The sequence below is a fragment of the Lycium ferocissimum genome, chromosome 12, assembly GCF_029784015.1.
Source record: "Lycium ferocissimum isolate CSIRO_LF1 chromosome 12, AGI_CSIRO_Lferr_CH_V1, whole genome shotgun sequence".
Classification (NCBI taxonomy): domain Eukaryota; kingdom Viridiplantae; phylum Streptophyta; class Magnoliopsida; order Solanales; family Solanaceae; genus Lycium; species Lycium ferocissimum.
Window position 1 is genome coordinate 57,600,183 of NC_081353.1, and position 18,519 is coordinate 57,618,701.

General features: G+C 36.2%; 3 protein-coding genes and 1 long non-coding RNA gene across 5 annotated transcripts; 2 read left to right on the plus strand and 2 right to left on the minus strand.

Moving 5' to 3' along the window:
- Positions 1 to 494: 494 nt before the first annotated feature.
- LOC132039474 (uncharacterized) lies at positions 495 to 1,616 on the minus strand. Its single transcript, XM_059429950.1, has one exon. It carries the CDS (start codon positions 1,614 to 1,616, stop codon positions 495 to 497), a length of 1,122 nt encoding a protein of 373 aa, XP_059285933.1.
- Positions 1,617 to 6,732: 5,116 nt separating this feature from the next.
- LOC132039950 (small ribosomal subunit protein eS12-like) lies at positions 6,733 to 9,678 on the plus strand. Its single transcript, XM_059430515.1, has 5 exons — positions 6,733 to 6,837; positions 8,115 to 8,161; positions 8,780 to 9,071; positions 9,230 to 9,295; positions 9,423 to 9,678. The coding sequence occupies exons 2-5, from the start codon at positions 8,154 to 8,156 to the stop codon at positions 9,480 to 9,482; spliced, it is 426 nt and encodes a 141-aa protein (XP_059286498.1). The 5' UTR covers positions 6,733 to 6,837; positions 8,115 to 8,153; the 3' UTR covers positions 9,483 to 9,678.
- Positions 9,679 to 10,542: 864 nt separating this feature from the next.
- LOC132040610 (dehydrogenase/reductase SDR family member FEY-like) lies at positions 10,543 to 17,308 on the minus strand. 2 transcript variants are annotated; one of them, XM_059431266.1, is made up of 4 exons: positions 17,220 to 17,308; positions 16,712 to 16,846; positions 15,323 to 16,259; positions 10,545 to 11,218 (listed from the first exon to the last, which is right to left on the minus strand). In XM_059431266.1, the coding sequence occupies exons 3-4, from the start codon at positions 16,192 to 16,194 to the stop codon at positions 11,131 to 11,133; spliced, it is 960 nt and encodes a 319-aa protein (XP_059287249.1). In that variant the 5' UTR covers positions 16,195 to 16,259; positions 16,712 to 16,846; positions 17,220 to 17,308; the 3' UTR covers positions 10,545 to 11,130. The 2 variants fall into 2 exon arrangements, with proteins under 2 accessions (XP_059287248.1, XP_059287249.1); XM_059431265.1 differs by lacking the exon at positions 17,220 to 17,308 and having other exon boundaries at positions 10,543 to 11,218; positions 16,712 to 17,086.
- Positions 11,468 to 15,530, plus strand: LOC132040612 (uncharacterized). Its single transcript, XR_009410731.1, has 4 exons — positions 11,468 to 13,290; positions 14,364 to 14,660; positions 15,172 to 15,306; positions 15,393 to 15,530. It is a non-coding gene; the product is annotated as an uncharacterized LOC132040612 (long non-coding RNA).
- Positions 17,309 to 18,519: the final 1,211 nt, after the last annotated feature.

Below are 18,519 nucleotides of genomic sequence, written 5' to 3' on the forward strand. Positions count from 1 at the left end.
ACGCCTTATTTAAATATTTAAAGTCAATGCACATTCTAAATTTGTTACCTTTATTTAGTACGATGACTACGTTGGCTAACCAGTTCGGGTACTTAACCTCCAGGATGGATCCTATTTTTAACAACTTTGTTACCTCCTCTTTGACGAACGCGTGTTTGACTTTTGACATTGGCCTTCGTTTTACGCTTTACTAGAGGGAAACTCTGGTCTAAGCTTAATCGATGGGTGGTTACTTCCGATAGGATTCCTGTCATGTCTAAATGAGACCATGCAAAACAATTCGAATTAGCTTTAAGAAATTCAATTAATTCACACCTGAGCTCCGGGGTGATTCCCATGCCCAGGTATACCATTCTTTCCGGGAGATGAACGAAGAGGACAACTTGTTCCAGTTCCTCTATTGTTGACTTCGTTGCATCAGATTTGTTCGACAGCACAAAGGGTCTCGGTATGCCGAAGTCATCTTCCTCTTCAGCCACCACATTCTGTGATTGCTATTTGGTCCCTTTGTCTGCGTCCGAATTCTTAGTGCGGCTTACTGTTATGCCCTTCGAAGCGGGTTCTTTTGGTGCTACTTCCTCAACTGCAAACATCTCTTTGGCAGCTAGTTGTTCTCCCTGGATTTTTTTTATCCCATCGGGGGTTGGAAATTTCAGCAGTTGGTGTAATGTGGAAGGTACTGCTCTCATCATGTGTATCCAAGGCCTCCCAAGCAAGGCGTTGTACTTCATTTCTCCATCAATGACGTAGAACTTTGTGTGTTGCACAACTCCGGCTGTGTTCACGGGCAATGTGATTTCTCCTTTGGTGGTTTCACAGGCCATGTTAAACCCGTTCAAGACCCGAGTTGTGGGTACGATTTGATCCAACATACTCAGTTGCTCGACGACCTTCCATCGGATGATATTTGCCGAGCTACCTGGATCAATTAAAATACGTTTAACGTGAGTTTTATTTATAAGTACAAAGATTACCAGGGCATCATTGTGAGGCTGGGTGATGCCTTCCACTTCCTTGTCACTAAATGAAATGAATCCATTCGGGACGTAGTCCCTGCTCCTTTTTTTCCTCGTGATAGAGAACTTCGTCCTCTTCATGACAGGTCCCCGAGCTATTTCAACCCCATCAATTATCATATTGATTACATGCTGAGGTTCCTCCGGCTCAACGTTTTTGTTACCGTCCCTGTTCTTATAGTTATTTCTCCCTCGTTCACTCAAAAATTCTCTAAGATGGTCGTTCTTAAGTAACCGTGCTACTTCATCCCTTAATCCCCTGCAATTGTCGGTCCGATGCCCGTGGGTACCATGATAGTCACATATCAACTTTGGATCCCGCTGTGAAGGGTCGGTTCGGAGCGGTTTTGGCCATGTCGCTCCTTCTATCTTTCCAATAGCCGCCACTAGGGCCGATGAGTCAACATTGAAATTATATTCCGACAACCTAGGGCTTTCTCCGGTATGTGAGACTGCGGCGGTGTTGGTTTTGTACTGGAGGCCTCTGCTAGACGAACCTTGATCAATCCGCCTGTCTCCTCGGTCGATCCGTCTGTCTTCTTGGTTCATGCTAAGATCGGGGTTACACCTGATTTTCTCCGACCGGAAGCCAGGCCTCATAGACGGGCAAGGGTGATACTTGTCCGGAGGGTTGTATTCCGGCTCAAACGTCTTTTTGATGCGTCGTTCCTTGTCCGGTTACCGGACCGGGGAGCCCAAGCTCGATCATCCTCTACTCGATTTTTTATTCGTGCCTATTGTGCACGTACGCCAAGTCGTAATGACCGAATTCCAATAAGTTTTCCTCGGTTGAGGGGATGCGTTGGAACTTCTGGATTAAGTCCCTTCGTGAATGCTTGGGCAGCCCATTCGTCAGGGACCGGGGGTAATAACATTCTTTCCTGCTGGAACCTGGCAACGAACTTTCTGAGTCGCTCGTCGTCCCTTTGGAAAATCTTAAATATGTCCACCTTTCGAGCTTGTACCTTCCGTGCCCCTGCATGAGCTTTCACGAAGGCATCCGCAAGTAACTCAAAGGATGGGTTGGAGTGCTGGGGTAACGAACAATACCACTGCATGACCCCTTTGGTCAAGGTTTCACCGAACTTTTTCAAGCTCACTGACTCGATCTCATCGTCCTCGAGATCATTGCCGGCTATAGCACATGTGTAGGCAGTAATGTGCTCTTGTGGGTCGGTTATTCCGTCGTATTTCGATATATCTGGCATTTTGAATCTCTTCGGGATCAGCTTTGGTGCGGCACTTGGAGGAAAAGGCCTTCTCACAATGTATTTGGTTTCTTGTTCGGTGAGAATCGGAGGTGCTCCCGGGATCTGATCCACCCGGGAGTTATAGTCATCTACCTTTTTCTTGGTGGAATCTATACGTTTAGTCAAGGCTTCGAGCATTCTTATCATCTCTGATGACTCGCCAATGGTCGGCCTGTGATGACTGTCGCCAACCTCCATTTCCCTTCAAACTGGTTCTGATACTCGGTCCGGTTCTAGTGCCAACGCATCGCTGAGATCCCTTTAAAGTCGCACAATGGCTTCTTGCTATTGCTGCATGGTGACGTGGTGCTCCTGCAACAAATTGTAAATCACACGTAAATTAATATCCTCCGCCTCCCCTCCGGGGGCTCCACGCCTGTCCGCTCCATTAGCATGCAGATTTTGGACGGGTTGGTCGCCCACTGGATTAACGGCGGGTGCATTGTTGGGTGGTACCCTGTTGAGGTTTGCGTTGTGCTCGCTAGATTCATCTTCATTGAGGTGAATGGAGTGGCTTAGGTTTGACATGATCTTGAAATCACAAGAACGAACAAAACAAGTGAAGGTTGTTTAGTCAATAAGCCGTCACTATTATCCTTAGCCCCACGGTGGATGCCAAACTGTTTCCCCTCAAAAGAGAGCAACAATTCAATTTGTACACGGTTTAAAGGATATGTGACCGGGCTTGCTAACAATAGAAAACAAATGATCAAAAAGTAAAGAATCAACGTAAAATTAAAAGAAGGTAGCCTGTGTAATGAGTGCAAATGACGGGTCCGAGTGGGAGGAGATTTTATCTCCTTGCTTGGACCAAAAAACAAACTAAGAGATGAAGCTTTGTTAATATCGGGCCTTGCTATTAAAGGAATTTTGAAGTGAATTGCTAACTCAGGGAATGGAGATGATCTCAAGATGCCCTCTAATGGGGCTGGTACATATGCATTTATAGTGTTAGTGTCCTACTCCAACTAGGCGACTCAAACTCCAACGTGGGCAAATGGCTCCGGAAATATCGGTCACATCCGTTGAGGGCGTGATCTTCGGAGATAAATCAGCGGAAGGATAAACTCAAGTTCAGACTTAATCTTCTCGGACTCCCTTCATGCAGGTCTGGTTTGTTCCCCCGTCTTCTCGGACTGACCCTCGATAATCACCCCGTATAAGCCTTCGATGAACCGAGGTGAACTTTACAAGTTCTCACCGTACACAAATTATTAAATAGATATATTATATGGTCAGTTTGGTTCACTTGTTTTTGAGTATTTTTTGCTTAAACCAAAACTAAATCAAATTTGTTGATTTTTAAAATTGAAAATCAAAACCTAATCAAATAAAAAAAAAGTGTCAATTTTTTTCTTTGATTTGATTTTTTGTTTTTGCATAAACTTTCCATATTGAAAGATAAATTATACAAAAATGACAATTACGGTTTATTCTAAAAATTCAGACTAGTCAGGCTCGGTTGTATCATGTTGCTCTATTTAGACCCATATCAAACAATATTTGAAGATAAACTATCATGCGAGAAAATAATAACATGGTAATAAATCCAGCATTCTTATATTAAGAAATAAAACTTTTGTTAGATTAGATGTGAGCATTGAAAATGGACGGCAGTGAACAAGATCAGATTAGAGGATATCATACGTTACAAAATTAAATAATTTTCGACACATACTTTTTAGTTGGTACAAGAAAGTTTATTTATGATTTAGTTATTTTTTACTCTTCCTTGAGTTATTTTTTACCCAAACTAATTTTGCACATATTGATTTTTTTTTTTACATTTTATTGATTCAATTCCATTTAATTCATCTAAATATGACCAACTATGCATCTCCCATCCTAGATTAAAAAACACTTTCTTCCAACTCTTAAATTCCAAAGCTAAAGCTCGCAAGTGAAATACCATAATTATTTATAGCCTATTTGATCTCTCTCTCTCTCTCTCTCTCTCTCTCTCTCTCTCTCTCTTTTTTTTTTTTTAATAATTTTGAAAGAGTATTCTATTAGAAATATTGTTATACTAGGGGCGAATGAAGCTTGCAAGTGAAGCTCATTAGATTTTTATTTTATAGCAGATTTTTACTGTGTATGTATGTACGCTCACTAGTATATGATATGTTTTGGAAAAAGCTATTGCTATGTTTTAAAAGACTCAATAATATTGTTATACCACGGGCGAATGGCCCGTGCTGGCATGAAACTGGTAACAATCGGTTTTATTTGAAAAAAATTGAGTATTATAAAATTAAATAAAGTGTTCAAAAGTTGATATCAAATTGGAAAGTGAACAATTCATGTGTGTGTTTAAAATCTAGAAATTCTAATCGCTTTTGGTCATGAAATGCAGACATATTAAAGTTGGGGCTTCTAGTTTTTTTCCTTTGCTTTTTTTTTTTTTTTACAAAATTTTAAGATTAACATTTTACATTTAAAAATAATAAAGCAACTAATTGATAAAATAGCAAAAAATTATCTACAAACACAGATGTCTTATTATTTTAAATTCTAAAATATCTTAACGTAACTTATTAACTTAATATAAAATGAGTATCTTTAAAATAAAGTTTGTCAATTAAAATAAAGTTTAAAATGAGTATTTTGAGTATCTTTAAATGATTACAATAAAGTTTAATTATATTAATGTATCAATATAATTAAGAAGAATAAGTAAAAGACGTGTGTGTGTGTGTGTATATTTCAGTGTTTTAAAAGGCATTTTTCGGGCAAGCCCCGAAGCGAGGCGTACCAAATACGCACTGAGGCGTACTGGCGGGGAGTAAGTATCTTGGGGCGTAAGCCCCAACCTTCGAGGCGTTCGCTTAGGCGTAAGCCCCAACATTTGGGGCGTGAGCCCCGGGAACTTTTACAAATTTGAGCCAAAATTGCTTAACATTTTAAAAAAAAAAAGAAGTTAAATATCCAGTAATTAACTCATAGTAAATTCTCAAACTAAATATCTCAAAAAGTCAAAAGTTTTTTCTAATCGTTTATCCTAATTTCATAAGCTTTTTCTCATTGTTGTTTACGGAGTAACATATACACTTTACACCTTTGTATGCAAAGTAAATTACAAAGCAAATAGTTTTGTCCTCCAATTCTTACTATCTTCCATGTTTGCATATTCCTTCTTATGCTTTATTTTCTTCAAGATTTTCTTAGCATTCTTCAATTTATCTTTTTCAAGATAGGTTTTAGTTTTAGAATTTCTTTTGATATCACTCTAGTTTAGATAATGTTTTGAAGACTCTACTCTGACTATTTGTATTATAATGAGTATTAATTTGTATCTAGTTTTAGGTTTTAAAATAATAACTTTATATTATTGTCAATTTTATCTTTGAATTATTAGGACGAAGTATCGTTTTGTCAACTCTAATTATGTTTCATCATAGTCATGCTATTGTGTCATGCATCTTTACATTCACTTTTTCAAGATTTTTTTAATAGTTCATGCATATGTTAGCATGTTAATAATAAATATATATATTTTTATATTGTTTCTTTTTTATTTATATAATTTTAATATATTTTTTAGTTATATTTTTATTTTATTAATTTAGAAAATATTAAAAATTAAGTACCCATGGGGCTTACGCCTGGGCGAGACATATGTAAAATGCCTGCGCCTTTTAAAACACTGATATATATATATATATATATATCCAGAAATGTCCACTAATTGATGTATAAAGACTAAAATACTTAATTTCAAAATAGTCCTTAACCTTTCTGCAAATGGCAACTAAGCACACTTGTTGAAATCCTCTTTTATTATTATATATAGAAAGTTCGTTGTTACAAGCATAAATAGTGCTATTTATGAAACTTCCCTTTTTAAGTGGAAGAAATTGCACCGTTTGTCCTTCAAATGGGCTGGTCCTTAATTTTTGCCGTTCAAATGGGCTGGTCCTTAATTTTTGTCCTTTGAATGGGCTGGTCTTTAATTTTAAGTAATCGCACGGTTTGGCCATCAAATGGAGTGGTCTATAATTTTTCCCTTCAAATGAGTTGGTCTTTTATTTTTGCTCTTCAAAATTGAACTTATGCATAGCGGACATAAGCTCTTGAAGGACGCAGGCATGACTTGTGGATATTGTAATGCATCTTTTCCCTCTAGGCATAAGTTCGATATCGAAGGGAAAAATTGAAGACAGACACAAAATAGGGACGAAAGTGCAAATGACCCCTTTAATTTTGCTCTTCAAAATCGAATTTATACTTAGTGGGACATAAGTTCTTTAAGAGAAAAAGTCATGCGGGACATAGCTTATGAGATATTATGATGCAAAAATATAAATTTGTGCCCCGCGAAAATATTGTTTGCCTTGGGATAAAAATTAAAGACCAGCACAAATTAAACCAATGCTCCCTGTTTAATGTGCAGACAATATGGGCCATAGTCCAGAAATATAGAATTTGGGCTTGAAGTCTACTAGTATTAACTGTAAAAAGTATTAGGGTTTTAGGTTTTATAAGCCTACAATATATAATATCGCAAGCTTCTCACCATCTCTTTTCTCTTTACTGCTCTAGCGTTGTCTTCATCAGAAGTGTTCTATCTCTCTGTACGTCACTCTTTACTTAAAAATCTCTTTATTGATTTAATATAACAGCTCATGTTATGTTAAATAAATTCAATCTTAGTACGTTCTATTGTGTATCTGCATTTTAAAATTTTGTTTTGCATATCTCTGTGTGTGTGTGTTTTTATATATGTACATACACATTTCTATATGTATGTAACTCTTCAACTTGTAGGGTTCATTTGTTGAATTTTCACTGTACATTTTAGAAAAAATAGTTAAAAGTCAGATATGCACTAAAAATGAAGTTAAATCTAAAGTGGCACCATGTCGTATGTCATTGTTCAGATCTCTGTAGAGACAAAAACTCTGAGTGGCCTTTTGGACATTTAAAAGGTGTGAAATTTGAAAAAAAGTGTATTTGGAAAAAAGCTGAAATGATATTTGTAAATTGGAGTTGTGTTCGGACATGTTTTCACATGTATTTGTAGTTTTTCGAAAATTGTAACAATCTATGTCCAAATATGATTCCGGAAAACAAGTGAATTATCCATGGCGAAATGGGCCCTGATTGCCACTGTCTAGAATTTAGTAGACATAGTTACCATATATGTAAAGGTAGGATGTAGTATGTACTCGGTGGATTAGTCAAGGTTTTCCCGCGGAGACCACTAACAAAAAAAGTGTAGAGACAAAGTGAACATGTAAAAATAATCTCAGTACTCATTTGGCATTATTTATCCTGTGTTTGATTTGTTTTTTTATTTTGGTATAACTAATACCATTAAGGGGTCGTTTGATTGCTGGTTAGAGTGATGAAGGTATTAGTAATGCAAAGATTGGTTGTGAAGGGTTTGGTTATTCATGTCTTAGTTATTCCATCTTCTACCCTAAATTAGGACTGTAAACTGGTAATCAACAACTAAAATGCTACCAAAAATGTTATTAGTTATGCCTGTTTTAATACATGAATAACTCACTTCCTAACCAGCAACCAAACGACCCCGTATGACTTGACCTTAATCTATGTATACTCTCGTATGGGATACAAGATGGAATAACTATACCTGTACTATGAATCTTTGTATAAGAATCCTACATAACTAGCCCATGAATTCTAAGCTGTTCTTATTGGAGTCCTTTGTTTGGTAAAAGTCATTACTAAGAATGAGTCTTGAAGGGAGGAGTCCTCTTGGGGTCCACACAACTCTAATCCTTTTTAACTGGATCATGCTTATTTTCAAGGTCGATTGTTTTTAAGCCTTTTTTCGCTTGATGTAATTTCATTTTTTGACTGTATTTTTGCTTGTTTATTGCAGGTTTGATTTATATCTTGAAATTAGATTCAAGAAGCGAAAATGTCTGGGTAAGTAGTTATATATTATATGTTTTAACAGCATTAATTGATGTGCACTGGCATGAAAAAACTCTTTTTTACCTATTCTATGATCCATATTAGGTGAATGTTTATTGAAAAAGTACCTTTTCTTTAATCCTCTTAAATTTTGTAATTTTGTATTGGTTAGCATGAAAAGTCACATCAGCTCTCTTTCTATAAGGACGTTGCTTTGGATTCCATGTGTAGCAGACCTTGAGTTGATTTAGGTTAATAAGGCCCCTATCCATCTTGTCTTGTTTTCACATTTTGATTGTCTTGTATTCGTCTTTTCTAACCATCTTTGCTTGATGACATTTCTCTTATTATTTTAGAAGTTTTAGTTAAAAGTCATTTCTTCTCACCTCCTTGTCATTTTATTTAGGGATAATTACATTTTTGACCGCTCAAAAGAGTAACAGCCAACAAATGTATAGGTTTTGTATATTAAGTATAAATGTACATATTCTAGACACAAAATATACAAATAATATACATAATCAGTGTACAGGTTTTGTATATTTTGGCTAGCGCCTGTAATTAATTTCGGCAGACGGGCTAAAAATGAAAAAAAGCCCTTTTATTTATCCCTTTTTAATTGTAATGCAGTGAAGAGCCTGTTGCCGTTGAGACCCCAGCTCCAGCTCCCGCTCTTGGTGAGCCCATGGATATCATGACAGCATTGCAACTTGTGCTGAGGAAATCACGTGCTCATGGTGGTTTAGCTAAAGGTCTTCATGAGGGTGCAAAGGTTATCGAGAAGCATGCTGCCCAACTTTGTGTATTGGCAGAGGACTGCGACCAACCTGACTATGTCAAATTGGTCAAAGCTTTATGTGCTGATCACAATGTCAACCTCATCACAGTTCCTAGTGCCAAGACTCTCGGTGAATGGGCCGGTGTAAGTAACAACCTCCTATTCATTCTGATGAATGTTTAAACAAAAGCAGTTATTGCCTTTTTCTATTTCAACATTTTATCAATAGAGGGGTCTGGTCGTTTGAGTTTTGAAAGCTAATTGTTGAACTAATTGTCTCTTCTATTCCTTCATTTTTGTAGCTATGCAAGATTGATTCAGAAGGCAAAGCTAGGAAGGTTGTCGGATGCGGTTGTGTTGTTGTAAAGGTAAAGAATGAGATGAACCTAATGTTCTTGATAGTAAATTTGTTCAGTCTCGAAACAAAAATATGCTTGAGAGTATATTTGTTTATCAATATCTCAATGTTTAAATATTTTCTAAATTGCTTTCCAGGATTTTGGAGAGGAAACCGAAGGGCTCCACATTGTTCAAGAATATGTGAAGTCTCACTGAGTGATGCGTTGAATTAGTGTTCTTTAATGTCTACATGGATTTAGCTTTAGAGAGTTTACCCTCTATTTTTGGAGATGTGATATGAAAGTTTTGGTTGTCAAAGAACCAATTTTGATAATTGCAGTTTGTAGACATTCATGCCTTGGAACTTTATTTATGTCTTTGGATCCTATGAATGAACCGATTCGATTATAAATCTCTGCTGGTAATTTGGATGTGTGCAAGAACGATAGGAGGAACCTGAGGTGGATTTGGATTTGATCATACAGTCGATTCACATGCAATTTACTTGTAGGATTTGACTAGCTTTGTAGTGATATTTCAAGGGATGTTCCTGTAAGTCCTGTACTATCGGAACCAAACTTCCATGAAATTTGGCCAGTCTTTCTTTAACACAATAATGGCGATATTAGTTATAAATATATTACATTAGCATGTCCAGAATTAGTACAAGATCATAAAAATAGATTGTGGAAAACTACTCTATGCCCGAAATCCTATGGTTTGTTGCAATGTTGTATTTATTAATCACGAGCTCAATGATCAGCCTATAATTCATCTATGGAAAACCAGGGTTATGGCTCCTTCGTGCTTGTATCTCCATACTTGTTAGAATCATTTTTTGTTATAATAATAGTGTTGTTCGGGTCAACTTGTATTCTGTAAGAGAAGAGTACATTTACTTTTGATTAGCATAGGTATCGAGTGAATCTTGTTTCGAGTCTTAAAAGATTGCGTGGACTCACTCTTGTTTCGGGTCTTAAAAGATTGCGTGGACCCAAGATTGGAAAGAGGGCTTTCAAAATGAATTGAATTGAACAGATTCAAGATGTTACAGTAAGTAAATCACTTTACACTAATTAACGACTACGCTCAACTATTCAAATATATGCTTTTTTACATTTATAGCAAATGTCTGTAGTCTAGAGATCATCAAGAATTGGAAGTTCTCTAATACTACATGATATTAAGTCAGTGATGGTACGTAGTAAGTCCAATTATTGCTTACACTATCTTTCGCAATTTTCATATTCTGAATGTACAGTAAATAATATCATCATTGCTTACGCAACATCTGCGTTCAAAATCACACCTCAGTGCAAAGATATTAGCTTTAGATTAAATATAAATTAAATATTTTTATTTAATTGCAAAAAAAGTTTAAACCATGTATAAATTTCCTAAAATCGGAAAAGATGGGCTTTTGTTTGTTTTGGGTTGATGGGATTTGGAGGGAAAGAAATTAAAGAAAAGAAGAAAATGAAAAAGACCAATTCATTTTTGGAGAAGAATGGGTCACGAAATTGAGAAAGAAAGTGAAAATGAAAAGGAGAAAAAGTTAAAAATGTGAGCGAATAGTTAAAGGAGAGGGAAAAAAACACTGATCTTGCACTTTCCAACCGAAACACTCACTTTTTCAACTATGAGCTATCTCCCTTGTCTTTTGTGAACAAAGTAAATCTATTAGAATCAAATACAATGCTTTGAATAAGAGTGATTTGCTGGGTAGACTTGTATGCTTCCTCCATTGTCTTCAGGTCTTATATGTGAGAGGACTAGCCGTTGAGTGGGACTATGTCTTGGCTGATTTGAACAGAGATACAAACTATTTTGTTCCTACATGTGACTTAATTCTAGTTGATTCGTACTAGTTGTTCACATAAAATAGAAGTTCCGCGTCACAAGCACTGGGTGCTCGATCATCCATAAGGCTCCGCGTGGGTCCGCCCAACACACTGCAGATAAAATAAAACATTAATTAGTTCTTCACAAAAAATAAATAAGTACTCATTTTCTGAAATTTGTCCAACAACTTATGAATTTTTGTTGTAACAAACAACTTATGAGTTTGTTTCAACTTCATTAGTTATTGCAACAAATTCAACAGTTGTTGGAATAATTTTCGAAAATTGTTGAACAATTTAATCAACTTTCACTAGTTGTTTGGATAATTTGTTGCAACAACTACAACAGTTGTTGAAATATTTCCAACAAATTACCTCCAAAAATTTAAAACTCGATGGATAATGAATTGCCCTTACACCTTCTTGGCTAATATCTTTAGTATCAACAGTAGCTGGAACATCTTCTCTTCTTATATATTCAATCTAGAGATGATCTAAATTTTAAGTTATAAATGGAAGCTAAATACCACTACATTTACTAAACTGTTGTGATAGCATGGATAGGCTCTAAGTATAGTCTTAGTTTTACTTGTGAAGCATTAGGTGCTCGGATGAGAGGAAGAAAAGAACAAAAACCAAATAAGTTCCCAAACCAAAAGCTGAGGGACTTGGGTATGGAGTTTACACCAGTGAAACAATGCTTATATGAGACAGTGAAAAACCTGCAGGAGAAGGGTCACCTACAGGGGAGCTACAAGCCTGGATATGGTCTCGGCCGAAGACAAGAATAAATTCATTAAATATGTACATATATTAGATTTAGAATCATATTTGTTATCATTTTAAAGTTCAGAACGCATAAAGTTGCAATCCTGGCTCCGTCTCTGAACTCAACTTCCATTCCCTACTCAAAATGATGATCCTATTCGAATTCATATTAGTGTCTGATGCGCTTCGCGTACATTGAGGGGCGAGCAGCTATTGTAAAGTTGGGAGAGGGGTAACAACCCAATCGGTCATTTTGAGTTCTAGGACCCCTTTCTCCTGTTTGAGATTCTCCGTAGATTCATTTGGTGATTTATGACTTGCAGGTATGGATGACATGGGTCCAAAAGGTTCAGGAGTACTTTAAAATTATTGAACTTGAACTAGAAGCCTAAAGTTAAGAGAGTTGACAAAAGTCAACATTTTGAGTAAATGACCCTAGATTCATGATTTGAAGGTTCCAATAAGTTCGTATAATGATTTTGGACTTGTGTGCATGTTGATATTGGAGCCCAGAGGCCCGGGTGCTATTCAGCACTATTGCATGAAACTTTGGAGTTTAAGGTTTAAGTTTGACTTAAGAGTTGAATTTGTCTTGTAGCATTTCCTTTTGTGGTTGGAGCCTTTGGACAAGTCCATACAGGGTATTTCCACTTGTCGGCATGGTTTGACGTGCAGAAACGTGGTCTTTTGCACTTGACGTGACTTCACAAGAGATCTGCTCCTAATCTATAAATAATTTGGTGAAGATGTCTTGACGAGAGTCACAACCCTTAGAATCTAGGTTCCAGAATATCAAACCGTTCGTAACTCCGTCATCTGTATCAAAAGTTATGACTATTTTAGTGAAGGGTGGCATGCTGTCATTTATGAAAATCAGCACTAAAAATTTCAGCTCTGGTGTATATAACCCCAGTTTCTACTTGGACTTCATTTTATCACTTTGGGAGCTAGGGGTCTCGGATTGAGGTAATTTTTGAGAGGATTTTCATCAACTTCATTGGGGGTAAGTAATTTTAACTTGAACATGATTATTAGAATCTATCTTTGATTTTGCCTTAGAATGAAGGATTTAAAAGAGGAAAAAAGGGGTTTTTTGACTTAAATAAAAGAAAGTCCTTTTGATGATTTGAACATGCAAATGCCATCGAGTTTGGATTTTGACTATGGATTAGAGTTGCTTGACTCACGGGTAAACTTTCATGAATTGTATTTCGAGTTTTGACTGTATTGACCAAACACAATATTTGCGTTGACTTTGGATTTTAAACTTCCTAAATTGATGAGATTAGATATACTAATCTATTTGGACTCATAATTCGTGATTTTGAATAGATTGAGGCCTTTAGAGATATTTTTGGCCATATTTGGGGTTTCAAGTAAAGGTTTGGAGTAAAATCTTAGCTTTTACAAGGCAGGTGAGACTTTAACTTCTTGAATACTTGTTTTTCTAATGTCATGATCTAGAACTTGCATTATTTGACTTTCAAATACATAGTGCATTGTGGGGCGCGCGCATTCTAAGTCCTATATGATACTTTGACCTATTACTGTGAATTGTATACTCTTATTACCACGATATGACTTTATAAAGACTTAAAGCATGACTAGAATTGTTTTTCGATAAATTGAGCATGACATCCTAGAGATTTAGTTATTATATTAAGCTAGGGATATTTGACATTCTTATCTGCATTGCTTTATGGGTCTTCATGATAATATCTAATGACATGATTACTTGTGCCTTGTATTGTACATCCTAGTTGATTGCGTATCTGGCTACTTGGTCTATCAGATCTCTAGTATACGAGAGGGCCTATGAATGTCTAGTCTAACAGATCCTGAGTATCTGTAAGGGCCTATATGGATCGGTCTAGTGGGTCACTTGGGATCCACTAGGGCCCATGTTTATAAGGATTGTTCTAGGAAACTTGACTCTCAAGGGCCTAAGATTTAGATATGATGTGATTGACTTGTACCTTCGTGTTGCATGTCTTATCTGCTGCTTCAGTACAGTAGTAAAAGGATAAATATGTATACCCTTTGTTGCTTTCATGTGTTTATTTTTAAGATTTGCTCTGCGGGGTATGAAAGCAGGGTAGATCGATGATCTTGCTGCGCTATATGCTCACCTTTGTTGATTTTCTGTTGTCTCCAGATCCTTCTACTAGTGCGTTTACCTGTCGGCTTTGATCCTATTCAAGGCCTTGTTGGAGTTTAGCTGAGGTGACCCAACCATATCAGCCATTGTGGCACTTCAAGCTAGATACTATCTTTCTGTCTAATTCGAGCTATGACCCAACTTATGTATTCAGAGTCTAGTAGTGCTCCTTGACACTCTATTAGGGATATGGGTGACTTGGTAGATATGTAATTTGATTTTCATTTATTTTATTTGAACTTTCGGCTTAAATCGCTTGCATTTCAATTATTATGATTTACTTTTGAGTATGAAGATATTGATAGGAATCATGGTAATATGGATCCTCAGGCCCAGCCATTGTGTAGCTTCTGTATAGAAAGCAGGGAGTCCGTCTCAACCTGAATGAGTCTATAACCCTCCTCCCAGAAGCTAGTAGTTTGGCTAAAAAGAGATAATCAGAAGAAAATGATCGGGCAGGGATGCACAGCAGGAACTTGCAAATTGCTTTTTTCCTAGCATTGAACCTTACTTCAAAGACTGGAAAGCTTACAACACAGGTAATAGAGCGAAGCCTTAGGCTGATAAACTGATTGAAGGCAGACCAAGAGCATTACCTACGAGGGCCTTGGGGCAGTGTCTCTTCAGGTGACAGTCATGGCCTACGATTTTGGATCGTGACAAGAGGGGATTCAACGATTAAACTTGATGAATTCAACTTTTATAATGTTCTTAGCACTGAACTCTCATTGTAATATGAAATTATGGGTCAGAATATCTTGAAATTTTAGTGGCTTCCGTATCAAAAATTTTGGGTTTAGTTAAACTCATTGAATATAGGCTCATCCGCCTCTGGAAGTTGGCTATGGCTTTTCCCCTTTGTACTGCACCAATAACCAAATTCATACAGCCTACAGGAATATACTTGTGTACTCCGTTTATTATACGGTTTAGTGATAATATTTTTACCCTTTCCAATGCTAGTTCCATATTTTGTGCTGTAGTCCATAAAGCTACTTGTGATGAGGAATTGTTTCTTCCATAAGAAGTATCTTCACATGTTTAGCTTAGAAGAATTTGCATATGTATGGCTAAACCTACAGATCTTCGATATGTTTCTTATTGAGAGTCATATCTAACACAGGCTATATGTATATAGGTACCTAATCCTTTGAGGGCCAAGAAGCGGTTTGGGCTGAGCTAGCTGTAATGAAGGGAGTTCAATTAAATCGCCTTTGTCAAAAAATTATGCTGTGCAAAAAGGATAAAAACATACAGTATCTTTTTGTATCAGGTAGCTACATGCTTACCAATCGTTGTTAGGCCCATATCGGCAATGAATTTCTTTTCCTTGAAGAATCATGTCAACAACATCTGTAGGAAGGCCAACCATCTCCAATGTCTTGTCCCATACTTGATGAGAAGTTCCCACATTATATGCTTCTTTGCTAGGTTTCGTCGTCAAACAATGGCAACCAATGAAGACACAAACAGGCCACTCTTCTGCTTTCAACTTACGACAATATTTCAAGATATCAGCATCAGTAGCTGCAAAAAGTGCACTTCTTGAACCCTGTTGAGCATCAAACATGAAAAAGAACATTTGCTGATAAAGAATATTCAAAATTCTTGGAAGATCCCTCGTAACATTTGTGCGTACAGCTCCGGGCTCTACGCATATCACGTGAATATTAGTATCAGCAGGCAGGTGCTTTTGAAGCATACTGTTAAACATCACTTGTGCTAGCTTACTACTTGAGTAAGCCTTTCGACTCGCGAATTTATTCTTCTTCGTTAGAAAATTCATATCTTGGGAATCAACAAAGCCAATGACATGCATAAGGGAATTCACATTGACAATTCTGCTTGGAGAGCCTCTTTTTAGAGAAGGCAAAAGCAGAATAGATAGTAATGCAGGGGCAAGATGATTCACTTGTAAATGCGTTTCGTACCCGTCTTTGGAAAATTTTTGTGGCTGTCCTATAGAATAGATTCCAGCATTGTTGATGAGGACATGCAGGGGTTCTGATCTTGAGTTAAATTCTTGTGCGAATTTTACAACCGATTCGAGAGAGAAGAGATCAAGCTCCAAAATATCGATGCTTAGGGGCCTCGAGTTTGTTTCATTTCTTTGCCATTTTTGGATGAGTTGATGGGCAAGATTTGTGTTTCTCACAGCCATGACAAGATTTGCCCCTGACTCAGCCAATTGCCTAGCAATTTCAAGTCCAATGCCACTAGTGGCTCCTGTTGTTATGGAATTGAAGATATTAGGGAGAAAACTAGAGAGAAAATCAATAAAAACTCTTTCATTGATTCCGAATTGAAAATAAAAGACTACATATACAAAATTAAGGATTATGAAATAAAAAGAAATATGCTATATTCCATAGATACTAAACTAAAGGGCTCTTATTATTTGCTCTCTCTTATTTGCTTACTCTATTATGTGCTCTCTCTTATTTGCTTAGTCTTTTTTACTTATGGATTTTCTTTTTCAAACTTTTTTGTTATGCGTTATTTGAGCAGAGAGTCGATCGGAATCAACCTCTCTATCTCCACGAGGTAGTAGTAAGGTCTGCGTACACTCTAATCTCACTAGATCCTAAACATTCTAAAATATTCTTAAACTAAAAAAAGAAAATAAATATTCCGTCATTATGTAAATCATAAAGGAGAAAGAACGTAAATTTTAACACCTGTGACAATGCAAGTTAGGCCATTGAGAGGAGGCAAAGGCAAAGGGTCCTCCAAATGCCTAGCATTGATTTTCTGAAAGAGTGTCTCACATGTCAAACGACACCATCCTTCTAGCCATTCTGTCCATCCCAATCCTGTCGATGATGAATCCATCTTATTTCTTCAAAATTCGACTATCTTTTTTCACGTTGAATTAATCATTGGAAAGCAAAACGAATCACCCAATTTAATAAATTGCCAATGCCATAAGTAATGAATTTGAGATTGAGAAAATAGACAAAAATCAAATCGCCAGGAAAATTGGAAAAATAACATACATGAAATAGTAAAACATTAATTGTTCAAAGAAACAATAGATAGAAGCAACGGACTGGCAGAGATTCCGGAACAGAAAATTAAGATTTACTTAACGCGCTAAACCAATAAAAAGGTCACATGTCTATCAATTTAATTAAACTGCTTTTTTGTTTTGGTTAGATATTTTAAATAAATTGTCAAAAATAATACCTAAAAATCACTTTAAATCTGGCATAGGTAATAAGTTGCACATTTCAATTATGTGTAGTCTTATTTAACCCTATCGACTTGGCTATTTGATGAGCTTTACTCTAGGTATGATCTCATCCTAAAAAAGTGACATACCCATGCCCAGCATGTGGGTATTTCTGTCCACGTGACATCTTTTAAATAAGTATATTTTTATCTTCTTAGATGCATTATATTTTTATCATCTTTTTTGGGTCAAATTTATAAGAGTTGGCTAAAACTCCATTAGTTAGGTTAATTTTTTTGCAGTTGGTTAAAAAGAGTGGAGTTTTTGATCATCTTATATATATATATATTTTGATCATCTTTTTTGGGTCAAATTTATAAGAGTTGGCTAAAACTCCATTAGTTAGGTTAATTTTTTTGCATTTGGTTAAAAAGAGTGGAGTTTCAGTCAATTGCTTTAGGACTCAAAAAATATATATATAAAACACATATACAGTTGGTGTTAGAAATTCTCTATTTAGTGGACTCACATATTTAATATAATTGTACATAGATATGATATTAATTAAAGACTCTCATTTTTCGGATCCTTAAAAGTATTAATTTTATGGGCTAAATATATAAATCATATGTTATAAGGTATGAATTTTATATGCTTAGAAACCTTATTAACTCTTCACTTATAATTGATGGGTTCATAACTGAAGAGTTACACATCTTCTGAAAGGTTACCTTTGAAGAGTTATGTCTCTTCTCAAGAGTTGTGTATATTCTATTTAAGTTGGTTGTAGTCCTTGTGCCACACACGTCATCATTCTTCTCTCTCCCCATCGTAGAAAAGAACCAGAAAATATTAACGTGTGAAGGCTCAGAAGATCATAACTTTCTTCTATTGATTCTTATGATGGATCAAGGTAAGTGCCTTTGCTATTCTTCTAAGAATTCATATCTCTGTCTAATGATTTATTTGCGATCTTGTGTGGAGTGTATAAAGTTTTCCCACAAGTGTTATCAGCGCACAATCTAGTTAGATCATTAGACGTGATATAAAGGAATTTATAATCCATGACAATTATGGAGTTTAAGTTTTCATTAATTTGTAGGATCAAATTTTCGAACATTATTTTGGTCTTCTCAAACAAAATTTTTACACTGGTTTATCAAAGTAGTTTTCTGCAAATAGTTCCACTGATTGTCTTGTACAAAATTTAAAGTAGGGATTTGTAATCTTTGATGGGGCGATGCAATTTGTCGTCGGTTTGTGTTAATTTTGCCAAACATTGAGAATTCCTGCGGTGGAAGAATGATCTAGCAC